At 39.4% G+C, this 14779-nt stretch overlaps 4 protein-coding genes, 1 non-coding gene and 1 further gene across 5 annotated transcripts; 2 read left to right on the forward strand and 4 right to left on the reverse strand.

Moving 5' to 3' along the window:
* Nucleotides 1-213: 213 nt before the first annotated feature.
* Nucleotides 214-2088, reverse strand: JEM1 (Jem1p; the record flags this gene model as incomplete). Its single annotated transcript, XM_003647465.1, has 1 exon — nucleotides 214-2088. The coding sequence occupies one exon, from the start codon at nucleotides 2086-2088 to the stop codon at nucleotides 214-216; it is 1875 nt and encodes a 624-aa protein (XP_003647513.1).
* Nucleotides 2089-2757: 669 nt separating this feature from the next.
* Nucleotides 2758-3822, reverse strand: Ecym_6319 (pyridoxal phosphate-dependent aminotransferase; the record flags this gene model as incomplete). Its single annotated transcript, XM_003647466.1, has 1 exon — nucleotides 2758-3822. The coding sequence occupies one exon, from the start codon at nucleotides 3820-3822 to the stop codon at nucleotides 2758-2760; it is 1065 nt and encodes a 354-aa protein (XP_003647514.1).
* Nucleotides 3823-4628: 806 nt separating this feature from the next.
* Ecym_6320 lies at nucleotides 4629-5908 on the reverse strand (the record flags this gene model as incomplete).
* A 924-nt stretch (nucleotides 5909-6832) lies between these two features.
* On the forward strand, nucleotides 6833-6946 carry Ecym_6321. Its single transcript has 2 exons — nucleotides 6833-6870; nucleotides 6903-6946. It is a non-coding gene; the product is annotated as a tRNA-Leu (tRNA).
* Nucleotides 6947-7136: 190 nt separating this feature from the next.
* Nucleotides 7137-10835, forward strand: SMC3 (cohesin subunit SMC3; the record flags this gene model as incomplete). Its single annotated transcript, XM_003647467.1, has 1 exon — nucleotides 7137-10835. One exon carries the CDS (start codon nucleotides 7137-7139, stop codon nucleotides 10833-10835), a length of 3699 nt encoding a protein of 1232 aa, XP_003647515.1.
* Nucleotides 10836-11034: 199 nt separating this feature from the next.
* NET1 (Net1p) lies at nucleotides 11035-14721 on the reverse strand (the record flags this gene model as incomplete). Its single annotated transcript, XM_003647468.1, has 1 exon — nucleotides 11035-14721. One exon carries the CDS (start codon nucleotides 14719-14721, stop codon nucleotides 11035-11037), a length of 3687 nt encoding a protein of 1228 aa, XP_003647516.1.
* Between the last annotated feature and the right edge of the window lie 58 nt (nucleotides 14722-14779).

A 14779-nucleotide genomic window follows, 5' to 3' on the forward strand; every position in this document is an offset into this window, starting at 1 on the left:
AATTTATTGTTCTCACCCAAACTTATTTCCTTATGCACTAGGCAAGATATATATTCGGTACGTTACACTAACTAAAACTTTTCGTAATGTCAATGTTTATAATATAGACAGTTTCTGCCTTATGTAAGAAGTTGGTTTTTTGTTCTTTTTCGTTTGATTACCATTTCCGTATCTCCTAGTTATAAAAAGCTGCATCAGATATGTTGCTTAACCTTATTTGCTTCTATTAGGGCCTCCATTACCGAAATTGAAGGAAAACTTAGGGCTATCGAAGATTTTAAATCCACCTTTTCTCCCTCTACCGAAATTGAATTGCGGAGGAGCTTGTTGCGAACCGCGGAACCTCTGATTGCTAGCCCCTTCAGAACGAACCATATCGTATTCTTTACGTTTAGAATCATCTCTTAACGTTTCATAAGCTTCATTAATTGCTGACATCTTTTCATCTACCTTAAGTCTTTCTTCCTGTGATAGCTGACCCTGTTTGTCCGGATGATACTTCTTAGTCAGTTGTAGATAAGCTCTCCTGATATCTTTATTGTTGGCATTTTTGGAAACACCTAGCTCTTTGTAATAATCTTTCTTACTATAATCATTATTACGTTGCTGCTGTTGTTGGTGGTGCTGTTGGTGGTGCTGTTGCTGTTGCTGTTGCTGTTGGTGGTGATATTGTTGCTGTTTATTTTGCATTAGCTTCTTATTCAATAGTGTAATAATTTTGTTAACAAATTTGTTGCCACATTTAGTGACGTTATGAGTTTTAATGAACTTCTCAATTAGAAGCCAATGCTCCATAGTATCAGCTTGTGAATTCACGTGTTCAAACGAAACCAGTCTATCAGAGATAGCGCCAACCAAATGGAATGCAAGATGTGGATACGTATCAAAGGCAGCCTTTAGAATCTCATAGATGCCGTTTGTAGAATCCATCTTGGACATGTAGCGCTTAAGATGCTTATATTCATCACTTGTTAAAACCTGTTTCAGCACCCGGTCACAGTATTTAGCCGAGGTCTTTAACTGCGACTTCATATCAAAAGCAAGACAGATTTGGATATCCAGAGCTGTTTGAAATTCTGTCCGAGCCTCTTGGTTATTGATACTGTTAATCTGCCTTGAAGATAAAGGAGGATTGTTGACTAGATCTGCTAGTTGATCATCAGAAAACTTTTGGATAAACAAATAGTTGTTTTTAGAAAATAGAGCACTATTCTTTCCCAATAGAGGCTTCTTAGATTTAAAGATAAATTCAATAATATCTTTGTAATCAGAAGGTTTTAAAGCGCAATAGTCCTCCAATGTAGACAAAGAATATGAAGAAATTTTTATGCTCTTGTTCCATTTGTTCCATATTTGCATCATGTCCCTACAAGGCTTATAATCCATATCAATAGCTAAACACTGTTTTAAATTTGAAACTGGTTGGGAGTTTAATATAAACCATTGGATGGTTGCCAGATGACAATGTAAATTAAGCCTGTCCGATAAAGTTATATTTGTAGAATGCTTGTCCAAAAGCATTTGGTAGTTTCCTGCAACTGCCTGAGCTGTATTTAGATCAAAGGAATCGCTCAAATCATCAAGTAGGATATCTGTGTAATCAACTATTAATTGCTGATTCAATGGAGAAATAGCAGCAAGTTCCATATACACTTGATTCAAATCAACAGCTTTATCTAACTTCAATCGTTCCAATAAGCTAAAATATTCTATCTTATCTTCATCTTCATCATCAATATTGTTCCACTTACCAAATTTCTTGTATAGGTCTCGCAATCTGGCGTCACTCAATTTCTGAAATGGAGACTCCTCAGTAGGCGAAACATGTTCAAACGAATGCATCGCCCTCAACTCCTGACCTAATAATAGCTGCACAACACCTATCTTATAATATACCTCGCTCTTCAACCGGACCCATTCATCTCCCTCGCATTGTTCAATTGCCGACAATAAACCTTGATAGGTAGGCAGAGCCCTTTTGTCTATACGTTGTTCGTTAAGGAGATTCCTTGTCTTGTTAAGATCACATTCAGTCCTACGACCAATAGCCAGCAAAGCAAATACAAGACATATAAGCAACCTCAACATAACGATAAGAGTGGTTTTCTGGAAATTATTGACTTACAGGAAGGTATGTGTGTTGAAGGGTGGTTATTAGCGGCTTAACTAGTTCTGCTCTTTATCATACGTTGTCTGTTGGTCAATGCCTGGAATGTTTAAAAAAGGACAGACTTTTCCGAAAGTTCATACATTAACAGGAATAAATCAAAAATGACTTCACCCTAAAGACCTAGAACTTCGGAGACTCAAGAACAACAACTATGAAACTATTTTCTCCCTGCTGCACTGGCATAATCAATACGAGAAGGGCTTAGTCATACATAATTTCGCAATCAAAGTCTTCTTGCGATTAACAAAGAAGCTTGTGATGTAATATTTTTCACTTGAGGGCCATTATTCCTGCTAAAGATCTTGTGTTACACAAATTTATATTATCTTAAATAAGGTTAAATACAACAACCTTTATAAATAAATCATAAATATTCTTTCAAGGTTCTCAATCTGTTAGCTGCTTTTTCCAAGTATTCGTTTTCTTTACAAACAGCAAATCTCAATAACGTCTCAGCTTCCTTTACATGTTCTGGGAGATAAAAGTCAGTGCAAGGCAAGCAAATCAAACCTATTTCTTTGATTAACCAATGTGAGATGCGGAAGTCTTTTTCCCTGGTCATTAGGTCTTGTGGAAATGGATAACCCTCAAGGGATTTTAAGCTTCGAAAAGTCAACAACAATAAAGTAAGAACCTTCTGGAACTGTGTATGGCATCCCCAACTCTTCAAAGACACTAGTGAGGATTTCAACCTTCTCTATGTAGTCTTTTCTCATTCTATCAAAATAGTCGGAGTTCAATGCTATGTCAATTGCATGCGCACAAGCCAACTGAGGGGGAGAAGGAGAGCTAAAACAGATTTTGATATGAGCACTAGATGCTAACTTCAATAACTCCACATTCTCAGATATAATCCAACCGATCCTCCAACCAGTTACAGCAAAAATCTTTCCCGCAGAGCCAATCGTCAAAGTAATGTTGCTGATTTCTGGAGAAAGAGAAGCCAACTTCACACATTCAGGTGTAAAGTACAAATTTTCATAAACTTCATCAGAAATGATGTAGACGTTCTTCTCAACACAGATATTGCCAAGCGTTAACAACTCTTCACGTGTAAAAACTTTACCGGTAGGGTTATGTGGTGAATTAATAATGACAGCTTTAGTTTTTTCACTTATTGCAGACCGGAATTGATCAAAGTCTAACGTCCATTCACTCCCTTTAGTGCGTCTGGTCTTCAAATCTTTCGGTGGAGTTAACGGAACATGTTTCACAATACCACCTAAAACCTTGATATTATAAATATACTGATCAAAAAAAGGTTCAAGAACAATCACTTCATCTCCAGGATTCAACAATGACATCAAACAAGCAAAAATACCTACATTCGCACCAGTGGTAACCTGGATATTCTCAGGCTTCAATTGTTTCTTGTAAACAGGACTGTAAAGCTTGGATAACGCATCCACCAAAATAGGCTGCCCTCTGACAGGTGAATATTGATTAGCAGGTATATTTTCCAAAGCCTTCTTACCTTGTTCGGTCATAAATTCTGGAGGAGCATATGAAAAGAAACCTTGACCAAGATTATAAAACTCAGAAAATTTATGGTTACCATCTCTAGCAGCTTCAGCTGCAGCCTCATTAGTCACAGTCCACACATCCTTCTTACTGTCACCACAGAAGTAAGCAGATCCGTTAATTTTAGTCATAATATGTCTGTATGTGTTAATCCTTACCACTGCTCTTCTTATTCCGAAAAACGTTGTTCACTGGCCTGCATCAATCTTTGGCTGCTTGTGTACAATTAAACAGTTTATATATGTTTTTCTCTGAAACTGTTGATCACTATAGTTTCTTCGAGAGCTTCGCAAATTCTTCAAACATTTGTAATCACCAACGAGCAAATGTTGAAAGTCAGAGGCTTGAGTGATTAGTATGTATTCTGAAGATCAGCATATACAGTTAAGTGGATTTCAACACCTTTTTTGGCGGCTAACGAGCGGTTTATCGTTGTTCTACCTTTAATTCAAAGATCATTTTGTATTCTGCTGCTTTTCTTGTCAGCATATTCCTTGATATGCAGACATATTAGTAATTGATGTGCATGATACATACATAGCATGATGCTGTGCACAAATGGTTGGTGATTTTTATTCGGAGCGGGTAACATGTCAGCCGTACAACATCGCTACAGAGACTCTGGCGTGGCGTGTATGTATGTATACATACAAGCACAGCGCAATTCTTCTGCAAGTTTCTAATTTTGTGTGATATAGTGAGTCATGTAAAACAAAACATGAAATAGTACTGATAAAGTAATAACTAATGGTAGTTAATTGGAATGGCTTGATCGAAGGCATTAAAGTATGCGAACTTTGCTTTAGAAATGATTTAAGTACATAAACAGAGTACATATAACCCTCTGGTAAACGAGGTCTACGCACATAAAACATTAAAAAAGGTTAGGTTATAAAACGATACACAAGAACTTCTCTCCTCCCCCACCTTTATAAACTTAAGACTCTACCCATTTCAATACAGAGATGGCACCAGAAACAACAAATATACTTGCCGGTAGGCATAGAATCACATAACTCCAGAACAATACGCCTGCCATCTCTGCTTCGAAAAACTCATTAATTTGGGTAATCTGCGTCAACTGAATGGCCGGCGGAGCAGCAGTTAATAGAAAACCAACAACTACAAAGATCGGATCGTCTAATATGCTGACTTTGACATATTTGAAACATAGGGTTATTATCGGTAGTAGAAGAAGTGATGGGAGAATCATACGCGCTACAATGGATGCAATGACTAGTTTCTTGTAGTTATGCGATTTTTGCGGAGTTTCATAAGACGGATATAAGTTGGCGCCCAATATGACCAAGATTAAAGGGATAGAAATGTTACCCAACTGAATAATAGCACTGGTGAAAGTGTTATTGATAAAGCCATTGTTGTCGAATAGCTCATGCTGTATTGGATGGATTGATGCAACGATAACAGCTAACAACATGGAATACAATGGCGGGTTCATAAAGTCGTTGATCTTGCCCAAAAATCGAAAAATCGTATTTTTATTTTATGAAACGAAGTCACAGTCTCAGAAGAAGTCTCGCTGCCATTGTCAAGCAAAGCCGGATTATTACTATCCCCCAGAATCACCGTACCATCATTGGAAACCAGACCAACTGCAGTAGATTGTGACTCCAAAATAGAACTATGCGAATCGGAGTCCCGTTCTCCAGACCATTTCATTAGCTTGTTAAACCCCCACGTCCATCTTAACACCTGCCCAAACTGCTGCCAAATAAGCAGATACAAAATACCACGCGACGCAATATTATCCTTGTTGTCGTTAGGAATCTGATCCCATTCCAACCCAGGCAACGTATACGCCAAAGCAAGCGTCAACGAAACCGGCAACGAATTACTATTACCAAAAACTGCGTTAGCAACTACAAAATTCGTCTCGTCCACATCCAAATTAAGCAACCTAGCAACTAACTTCCCCGAAATAAATGCTATCCCCGTAGAAAGCGCATAAAAAACCGGAAGCACAGCAATCTCTAATATCTTCGCAATAGATAAAGACTTTGCTAACTTGCCAAATATTAAACAGGGCGTAAACACATCAACATTAATCGACGAAATAACTTTCTGCCCCTGTTTAGGTAACAACCCAGAATATGCACACCAGAACCCTGAAAACGCTACCAGCACAACCTGCAGCACGCCTTGAAAAGTGAGGTATGAAAGATTCCAAAATGAAAGCTTAGTTGCACCTACCTCCATAAATCAAATTATCACTAATATACTACTCACTCTTACGATTACTAAAAAAAATCTCTCACAAACACGCTTACTTTGCAAATAGTAAAAAAATACTCTCCTTGCTCTAAATTTTTTCTCCGTTTTATCTCTCTTGTAACTCTCTTTCCTTTTACTTCTTCTCTGTCAGCTCCTATGAATTATGATCTTGATAACTACTACCGATTCCTTCTAGTCTCGTAGTCAATCTTACCCTGAAAAATGAAACACAATTTATATAAATCTCGCTCTCCCTGGATTCATTTATACCAACTGCACACCGTAATGTTTAGATGGGAAAACCCTAGGTTCTTTCCTTTCTTTCCGTTTTGTTGGGCAGGGCATACACTGCGTAGTTACACAATTTTCATCCTAAATAATAACCTGTTTTTCTACAAAAACCAGAAGAATTAGAATTCTTGATAAGGCCTGCAGCGTAGTCAGGGTCTTCAGGGTGTAGCACCCACTACCTATAACCGTAGGGACAATAGCAGAGGTCGTCGTCGTCGAGACGACGACGACGACGACGAGCGAACGACGACCAACACAATATGGGATATGCTGCGGGAATCGTTTTTGTTCCTTCTGTGTGCACGTGTGTCAGGTGTCGAGGGCGCCTAGTGTAAAGTCACGTGCGGTAATGGATTGTTGAGGATGAGTTACTGTGTATATAGTCTTACCGATCAATTACCCTCTGAAGGCGTTACCGGCAGATCACGTGATGTTGAGGCCGCTAGTTCTCGTCACGTGGCGGCTATACTTAGGTTGATGATCTGTTACTGCTTGTGTAGTCTCTAGTCTGGCTCAACTACCCTCTGTTTCTTGGTCTGTTAGCTTCTCTTTATTTTACGGCACGTGATGCGGGTTTGTGGGAGGTCGTGCATGGGTCTCAACCGTCCAGCACTCGACGGTTGTGTGGCCGAGCGGTCTAAGGCGCCTGATTCAAGTGTACGCTTACGGCTCCGCAGGGGGCCGGACACTCAGGTATCGTAAGATGCAAGAGTTCGAATCTCTTCGCAACCATGCTTTTTTGGGTGGACCGTGGTCACGCGTATATCACGTGATAGACGCGTGATGCGGAAATTTGTCGCTCATTTTTTTTGGAATTGAGCCCTCAAACAACCAAAACTGTATATGTTACGCGTTGCACAACCAAGATCGTCACCAGTGGCTTCTCTGCTCACCGTCGAATACTCTTTGCTTGGTGTGACCGATGTATATACGGAAGGTGATAATCAGTGGATTCAAAACCTACAAGAACAAGACTGAGATTGACAACTTTTCTGCGCATCATAATGTTGTGGTTGGGCTCAATGGCTCGGGCAAGTCGAATTTCTTTGCAGCGATCAGGTTTGTGCTTAGTGATGACTATACCAATTTGAAGCGGGAGGAGAGAAGATCTCTGATCTACCAAGGCACGTCGTCTGTGATGTCGGGTTATGTTGAGATTGTGTTTCATGATGCAGAAAACAGAACGTTGTTAGGTATCCCCGATAGTAACGGGGCGATTCGTATCAGAAGGACTGTGGGTTTGAAAAAGGACGAGTATATGATCAATAACAAAAATTCTAGTCGAAGTGATGTTCAGCGGCTGTTGGAGTCTGCTGGGTTTTCTACATCCAATCCCTACAATATTGTTCCGCAAGGCCGGATCGTGTCGTTGACTAATGCCAAGGACCGCGAGCGGCTGCAGCTGTTGGAGGAGGTTGTTGGTGCCAAGTCGTTTGAGCGGAAGTTGAAGGAATCTTTGCAGCGGATGGATGCCACCGAGAAGAATAGGGAGAAGATTAGGATAGAATTGCAGGAGGTGGAGGATAAGTTGAACGAGCTGAACGAAGAGCGTGAAGAGTTGGAAACATACAACGAATTAGATAGGAGCAGGAAAATGTTCCAGTTTACGCTGTACGATCGTGAATTAAACGAGATTACCAATTTGATTGAGAAGTTGGATGGTGAATACAACAACACTTTAGTGCTGTCTGAGCAGTACATAGAAGAACTGGATAAGAGAGAAATATTGATTGAGTCCTTGAATAAGAAATTAAACCAAACCAACTCTGAACTGAAAATTAAGGAATCCACTGAATTACAGCAAGCCAAGGATGCAGATGCAGAGGTCTCTAAAAGGCTAGCGGATCTTCACGTCAAAAACGAAGATTTAAAGTTGCAATGTCAGACTATACAACAGCAGTCTGTTACTGATTCGGAGATGCTATCCTCTATCAATGCTCAAATCGAAGCTAAGGAATTGCAGCTGAAGAAATTTGAACCCAGGTTTGACGAGTTAACCAAGGCGGAATCAGAAATGAAGGCAAACTTCATATCATTGCAGCAAAGACAGAGGGACTTACTTTCGAAACGAGGCAAGTACGCCAAATTTAAAAATAAGGATGAAAGAGATTCGTGGCTCAACCAGGAGATTTTGGTCCTGGAAGAGGCGTTGGCATCTTCCAAGGCATCTCGGGAATCTTTAGAGGAGGAACGTGCGAAAATAGCCGCAGATATTGCTGCCTTAGATGAGCAGATAGTAGAACTGATGGATTATGTGCAAGGTCCTGGTATTACTGCCGAGTTGGAAGATCTGCAAAATGAAGTTATATCAATGAAGAAAACTTATCTTTCTAAAATTGATGAACGTAAGGGACTTTGGAGGACGGAACAAAAATTGCAATCAGTATTTGAAACACTCGTGGAAGAGGTTAAGAGATCAGAAGGAAATCTCAATGAAATAATGGATCGTAATTTGGCGATTGGCCTCCGGAATGTTACTGAGATTGTACAACGGTTAAACTTGCCTGAAGGGTCGGTGTTTGGTCCTCTAGGTGAATTAATTAAAGTCAGTGAAAAATACAAAACTTGTGCTGAAGTAGTTGGGGGAAATTCCTTGTTTCACGTTGTTGTTGATACGGAGAATACTGCTAGTTTGATCATGCAAGAATTATACAACTCTAAAGGTGGAAGAGTGACATTCATGCCATTGAACAGGATTTATGTCGACCCTAATATACAGTACCCTTCCAACGAGGAATATAACTGCACACCATTAATCAAAAAAATTAAGTTTGACGGCAAATTCGAAAAGGCTGTGAAGCATGTATTCGGCAAAACTATTGTTGTAAAGGATTTACTACAAGGCTCTAAACTGGCCAAACAATTCAACTTGAATTCAGTAACGCTAGATGGCGACAAAGCAGATAATAAAGGAGTATTAACAGGGGGGTTTCATGATCAGTACAAAAAGAAAAGACTTGATTCTTTGAGGGAATTAAGGTCAGCTAAAAGTGAGCAGAATAGTACCCAAAGTCAGTTACTGGAGTTGAAAGGTCTACTTCAAACTATTGATGAAGAGATAGATCGTTTGAATAACAGCATTAAGAAATCAATGAATAAAAAGGAAGCTGTTCTGACAGATTTAGAGTCTATGAATTTGAAATTAGATAGGTTAAAAAGAGAAAGATCGTTGCTACAGGAGACATCATCTCAGCTAATATCCAAACTAGAGAAATATATCATCAATGAAAGGTTAGCCCAAGAAAAGCTTGAAAGATATGCTAGCGACTTGGAAACGCCATTTGAAACGGAATTGACGCTAACGGAAAGGGAGGAATTAAATTCAATCGCTAAAAAATTGTCTAATTTACAAAACGATTTGAATGTCACTACTGAAGCGTTGGGTCATATAGTTACAAAAATTGATTTGTTAAAAGCAGAGATTGACTCTAAATTGAAGCCTCAAGCTAGGGAGTTCGAATGCAGGCCTCATGATACAGACTATACTGCATTAGCTGATGTTCATAAACAAATTGCTTCTGTTGAAAGTGAAATCTCCGCCTTAGAGGAATCCCACAAGCATGCAACTGCTGAATTGAAAAAGACCATTACACTCATTCAGAGTTTGAAAAAAGAAAAAGAGGGAGATGAGAAGACGTTAGATAAAGCAAATTCACAGCAACGTGCATTATTGAAGAAAATAGGCAACTATCAGAAGGATGCTGAAAAGTCCATGGTAAGAAAGAAAACGTTGATTGCAAGACGTGATGAATTGCAACAGAAGATCAGAGATATAGGGTTATTACCAGAGGATTCTTCTGATAAATATAAGAACTTGAGTAGTACCGAGTTGTTGACCCGGCTGGGGAAGATTAATGATGAACTTTCACAGATGACTAATGTTAATAGAAGGGCATTAGAAAACTTTAAGAAGTTTGATGAGAAACAGAAAGATGTTATTAAACGAGCAAAAGAATTAGATGAATCGAAGAAGTCGATTGAAGAGCTAATTGAAAAGCTAAAAGGACAAAAGGTTGAAGCCGTGGAAGTCACTTTTAAAAAAGTATCTGAAAACTTCACTAAATTGTTCGAGAAAATGGTTCCTAGAGGCACGGGTCGATTAGTTATTCATCGTAGAGCAGATGAAAAGCAAGAACCACGCTCCAGAAACCAGAAAAAAAGGAAACAAGATCAACTATATGACTTCGATAATGGAGATGACAATGAAGATTCTGTATATTCTGGGGTATCTATTGGGGTATCTTTCAATTCTAAAAAGGACGAACAATTGCACGTTGAGCAGCTTTCTGGTGGACAAAAAACAGTATGTGCTATTGCATTAATTCTCGCTATTCAAATGGTTGATCCAGCTCCATTCTATTTATTTGATGAAATTGACGCGGCATTAGACAAACAGTATCGTACTGCTGTTGCAGCAACCATTAAAGAGCTCTCCTCAGAAGCTCAATTCATTTGCACGACTTTTAGAAGTGACATGATTGGTATCGCTGATAAATTCTATCGTGTTAAATATGAAAACAAAATTTCTACTGTTGTAGAGGTTACTCGAACAGATGCCTTGCACTTTGTCAGTGGTAAGGACAAGGGTGATCGGTTCAGCCATCATGTAATTGGTCAATAATTTATTGAATAGCTTACATAGCATTAATTATGATTTTTTGTTATTTACACTTTGAAACACAGCTTTTAAACCAAAAAATCCATTTGTGCTCCTAAGCATATTGCTGAGTCGTATCAGCAAATAGACACAACATTAACTAGAAATTATATAGAATACAAAAACCATGCAGATTACTTTTTGAAAGATTGGAGCATAAAATTTACTTCTTTTGAGAATCCCTAAGCAAAGATGCAAAACCACTATTAGATTTCTTCTTCTTACCAAGCGCTTTAGAAGCAGAGCTGGCACTAATGAAATTGTTTCCATCATCCGACGATTCATCGCCATCGCTACTACTTTCATCGGAGTCACTCTCACTCTCACTCTCAATTAAATCATCCTCACTCTCTTCAGAGCTAGAATCATCATGAATTGGTTGATTCGATAATAACTTATTGTTTGCCACAGCACTCTTCTCTCTAACTTCTGGAACACCGCGAGATGCAAGATCAGAAAGAGAACCTAAAGATCTATGTGTTCCCACCTTACCAGTTGATTCTGTACGTGATGAGTTAACTTCAGAGGAAGTTGGAGACTTTTGTTCCATAAATTTAGTCAGAGGTGCTCCTCGATTATTAGTGTTTGTGAAGTTCTTCTTGGAGTCCTGCTTTGATTGTGAGGTTGTTTCCAACCCCAGAGCATGAGTTTCAGCAACTGATTTAGAAACCATTGCAACTGCGCCTTTTGGCGGTTGAACTATACCTCTACGTGACTTTTTCACCATTGTGGTGTCTTCATCATCAGTTGAAGATTCATCTGAAGATTCATCGGCAGACGAATTCCCATATGATACGTTTTTACTTTCATTATCACTTATAGAAGAACCGACATGTTTAGGACTTTTAGAAGTTGGTGTTCCATTTTTGTTTTGCTTTTGTAAATTATTGCCTTGTACTCTACCTTTTGCAAATTTTGATCTCAGCTCATCCAATTTAGAAACACTTCCAGCAGGAGACAAAGTGGGCTCAGCTTCGGCCAGTGCCAGTTTCTCATTAATCATCTTTGATGCAGCTGCAGCTGCATTATCCAGAGCGTCCTTTACAGACTTTTTGAGTTCTGCACTATTTAAACTGCTCGATTTGTTAGGTTCTGACATAGTATTCTTTGCTGACCGTCCCCTCTTGGAAGCCTTTACTGGCTCTGTAATAAAATTTTGGCTGGCATTGATATTACTTTTTGAACTCGACTTGTCTTCATTATCGTCTTCGGAACTTTCAATAAACTCTGGAGTTTGGAAGAATTTTTCCTTAGAAATAACGTTATTTAATTTCTTTGCTGGAACTGGAGATTGTTTTGATCCCGTGTGCTTTGTAACAGATGTTTTCTTCTTACCAATAGTTTTCAACAAAATTGGCTTGTCATGATTTAGGACATTATCTTCGCTGAAGTTGCTTATAAAATTTGCTTTTTTAAGCGAGTTAGGACTCTTAGTAATGGTGTCTGTTTCACTCATAGGACTATGTTTAGACTTGGCATCGACCTCAGAAGATACTTTTTTAGTGTTAACTTTTGTAGGATCGGAACCTGAGCTTGGGGAGTTCTTACTAACAGTAGTAGTAGTAGCAGCAGCAGCAGAAACAACCTTTGTAGAAGCAGATTTGGCTTTCTGTTGAGTGGCTTCAGAATTTTTGTTGATAACTGTAGCATTGCGTTTTTGTGTAGATTCTACCTTCTTTGCGGGTGCCAACTGCTGCATCTTTGGTGTGGAAAAAGTGGATTCAAATTTTTTAGGCAATGCAAACTCAGATCTATCTGAAGTAGAAGAAAGAAGAGTTGGGGTCATAATAGGTACAGTTTTCGAAGCAGAGGGACCAGGGCTTACAGAAGGATTATTAACTTGTTCCTTATCAATCTCTTGAGATGGTTTATCATCTTCGGTTCTTGGACGAGAACTGCTATCACTTTGCAATGAAGATGAATCATCATGTACCACTGACTCCTTTAATGGATGGATGTTTAGTTTTTTAAAGCTATTATTCTCGTTGAGGAAGACACCTTCACTCTCATCCGTTGCTGAACCACCGTCAGAAGTAGGTTCGGACTGTGGTTTGGCCTCGCCAGCCGATTCAGACTCCTGTTCTTTTCTTGATTTGCCCTTTGAAATAAATTGCGCCGCTTTTTGAGCTGCATGCCTTTGCGTACGACGAGGCAGTATGTTTCTAGGATCAGGAGTAGAGTTATCAATATCTTTATTCAGAACTGTCAGATAAGGCTTTTTTTTGTTGCGAGATTGAGGGGACCCTAACTGTTCTTCCTCTTGAGTGCCATGCTGGAAACGTGTTGGAAGTTCAAATCGTTTGCTATTAAGGATTTTTAATAGTTCCGCCTTCTGAAAACCCTTTTCACTTCGCGTTTCCGGTCTGTTTACAACTACACTCCCATTCTGCGAGGCTTCCGATTCCTCATCACTAAAATGGTCTTTTCTCGTAATACCAGTTGCATTGTCATCTTTATTTTTGCCTTTTGTCAGTTTATCTACTCTTTGTTCAAGAGAACTTTTGCGTGGAGACGGTAATTCTGTAACTGCGGCTACGCCATTCTCAAAGGGAATACTTCTATTTGGGGAGCCGTTGTCATCTGCAATTGTAGAAGAAGACTGACGAATAGCCTGAGAAGAACGTCTTTCTATCCCGTTGGGAAGATGAACAGGACGCGTTGCTTCCTCATGAGCAGAAGACGAAGAAGAAGAGACATCCTCATCTTGCTGGTCGATCGGATTGTATGGCTTCTTCATTGGAATTCTATTAGACTTTGCTGGGAGATCAACTGCTGGACTTGCTGGGCCCTCCTTTAACTCCCTTTCAATCTCAGAAATCCTTGGTTCAGGAATTTGTAACATGCCTGAGGTTATTCTTATATTAGTGACCATTGGAGAAGTAGTGTGTTTGTTTTGCGAGAGAGTCGATTCTGAAAGGACTGTGGGGCCGGTCAGATTAACCCTATTAGGTGTCTCAATGAGGCTTGCCGGTCTGATTGGGGTCCCGGATGGCAGTCTTTGTTGTCTAGCCTTGTTGGGATCCACTGTCTCAGACATAGATACAGTATTTTCATTAGCCTTTACCCTCTTTTGATCGATCCCAGAACTAATCCTGATCGGAGGAGATTGTGGAGGCGGAGGCGGTAATATAGATTTATCAGCAACATCGTCGTCTTCAAAGTCAGAATTCACTTGTTTCTCTGCAGGAGGAGGGTAGATCTGGTTAGCTAAAGGGGTGGAAACCCTCAATGCAGAATTTTTGAGAGTGGTAGCGCGCTTCTTCACAACATTAATCATAGAACTGGGCACAGCGGTCGTAGACGTTGAAGAAACAGGAGTAGTTGCAATACCATTGTTGAGCTTCCGTTTTTTGCTCAGATATATAGTATTAGTGTCATTCTCATCTGCTGGATCCAATTCATTCTTAAGTACAACGCGTACAGTATTATCCATATTGAACACATCCTTAACAACAAAATCAGGATCTAAATCGCACTCGTTGATATCCTGTAAAGTAACAATCTCAGGTTCTTCTAACAAGTTCGGATACATCTTATTGCATTTCTCTACAATCTCCTCAGCTAATTGGTACAAACTATTCGTTGGCTTTGTGAAATGTAGAAACTTCTTATACTTGGGCCTCCTTATATGAGATCCAAGGAAACTTGAAAAGTAAACAGTGTTTGTAGAGGTATTACCAGTGTTTGGAGAATAATCATTTCTCGCACCTACAACACTTGATGCGGAGATAGGTTGTTGATGAGGCTGAGCTGTTAATTGTGTGTTATCGGAGGTAGTTGAAGGAATCCCTAAAATAGGAATACCTGTCTCCGTACTAGGTGGTACAAGCACCACCTGTAACTTGTACATTTTGAATCTAACTAATTATTTGGCCTAGCCTCCTGCCTAGAGATTATGTGTAGCTTTG

The sequence above is a fragment of the Eremothecium cymbalariae genome, chromosome 6, assembly GCF_000235365.1.
Source record: "Eremothecium cymbalariae DBVPG#7215 chromosome 6, complete sequence".
Classification (NCBI taxonomy): domain Eukaryota; kingdom Fungi; phylum Ascomycota; class Saccharomycetes; order Saccharomycetales; family Saccharomycetaceae; genus Eremothecium; species Eremothecium cymbalariae.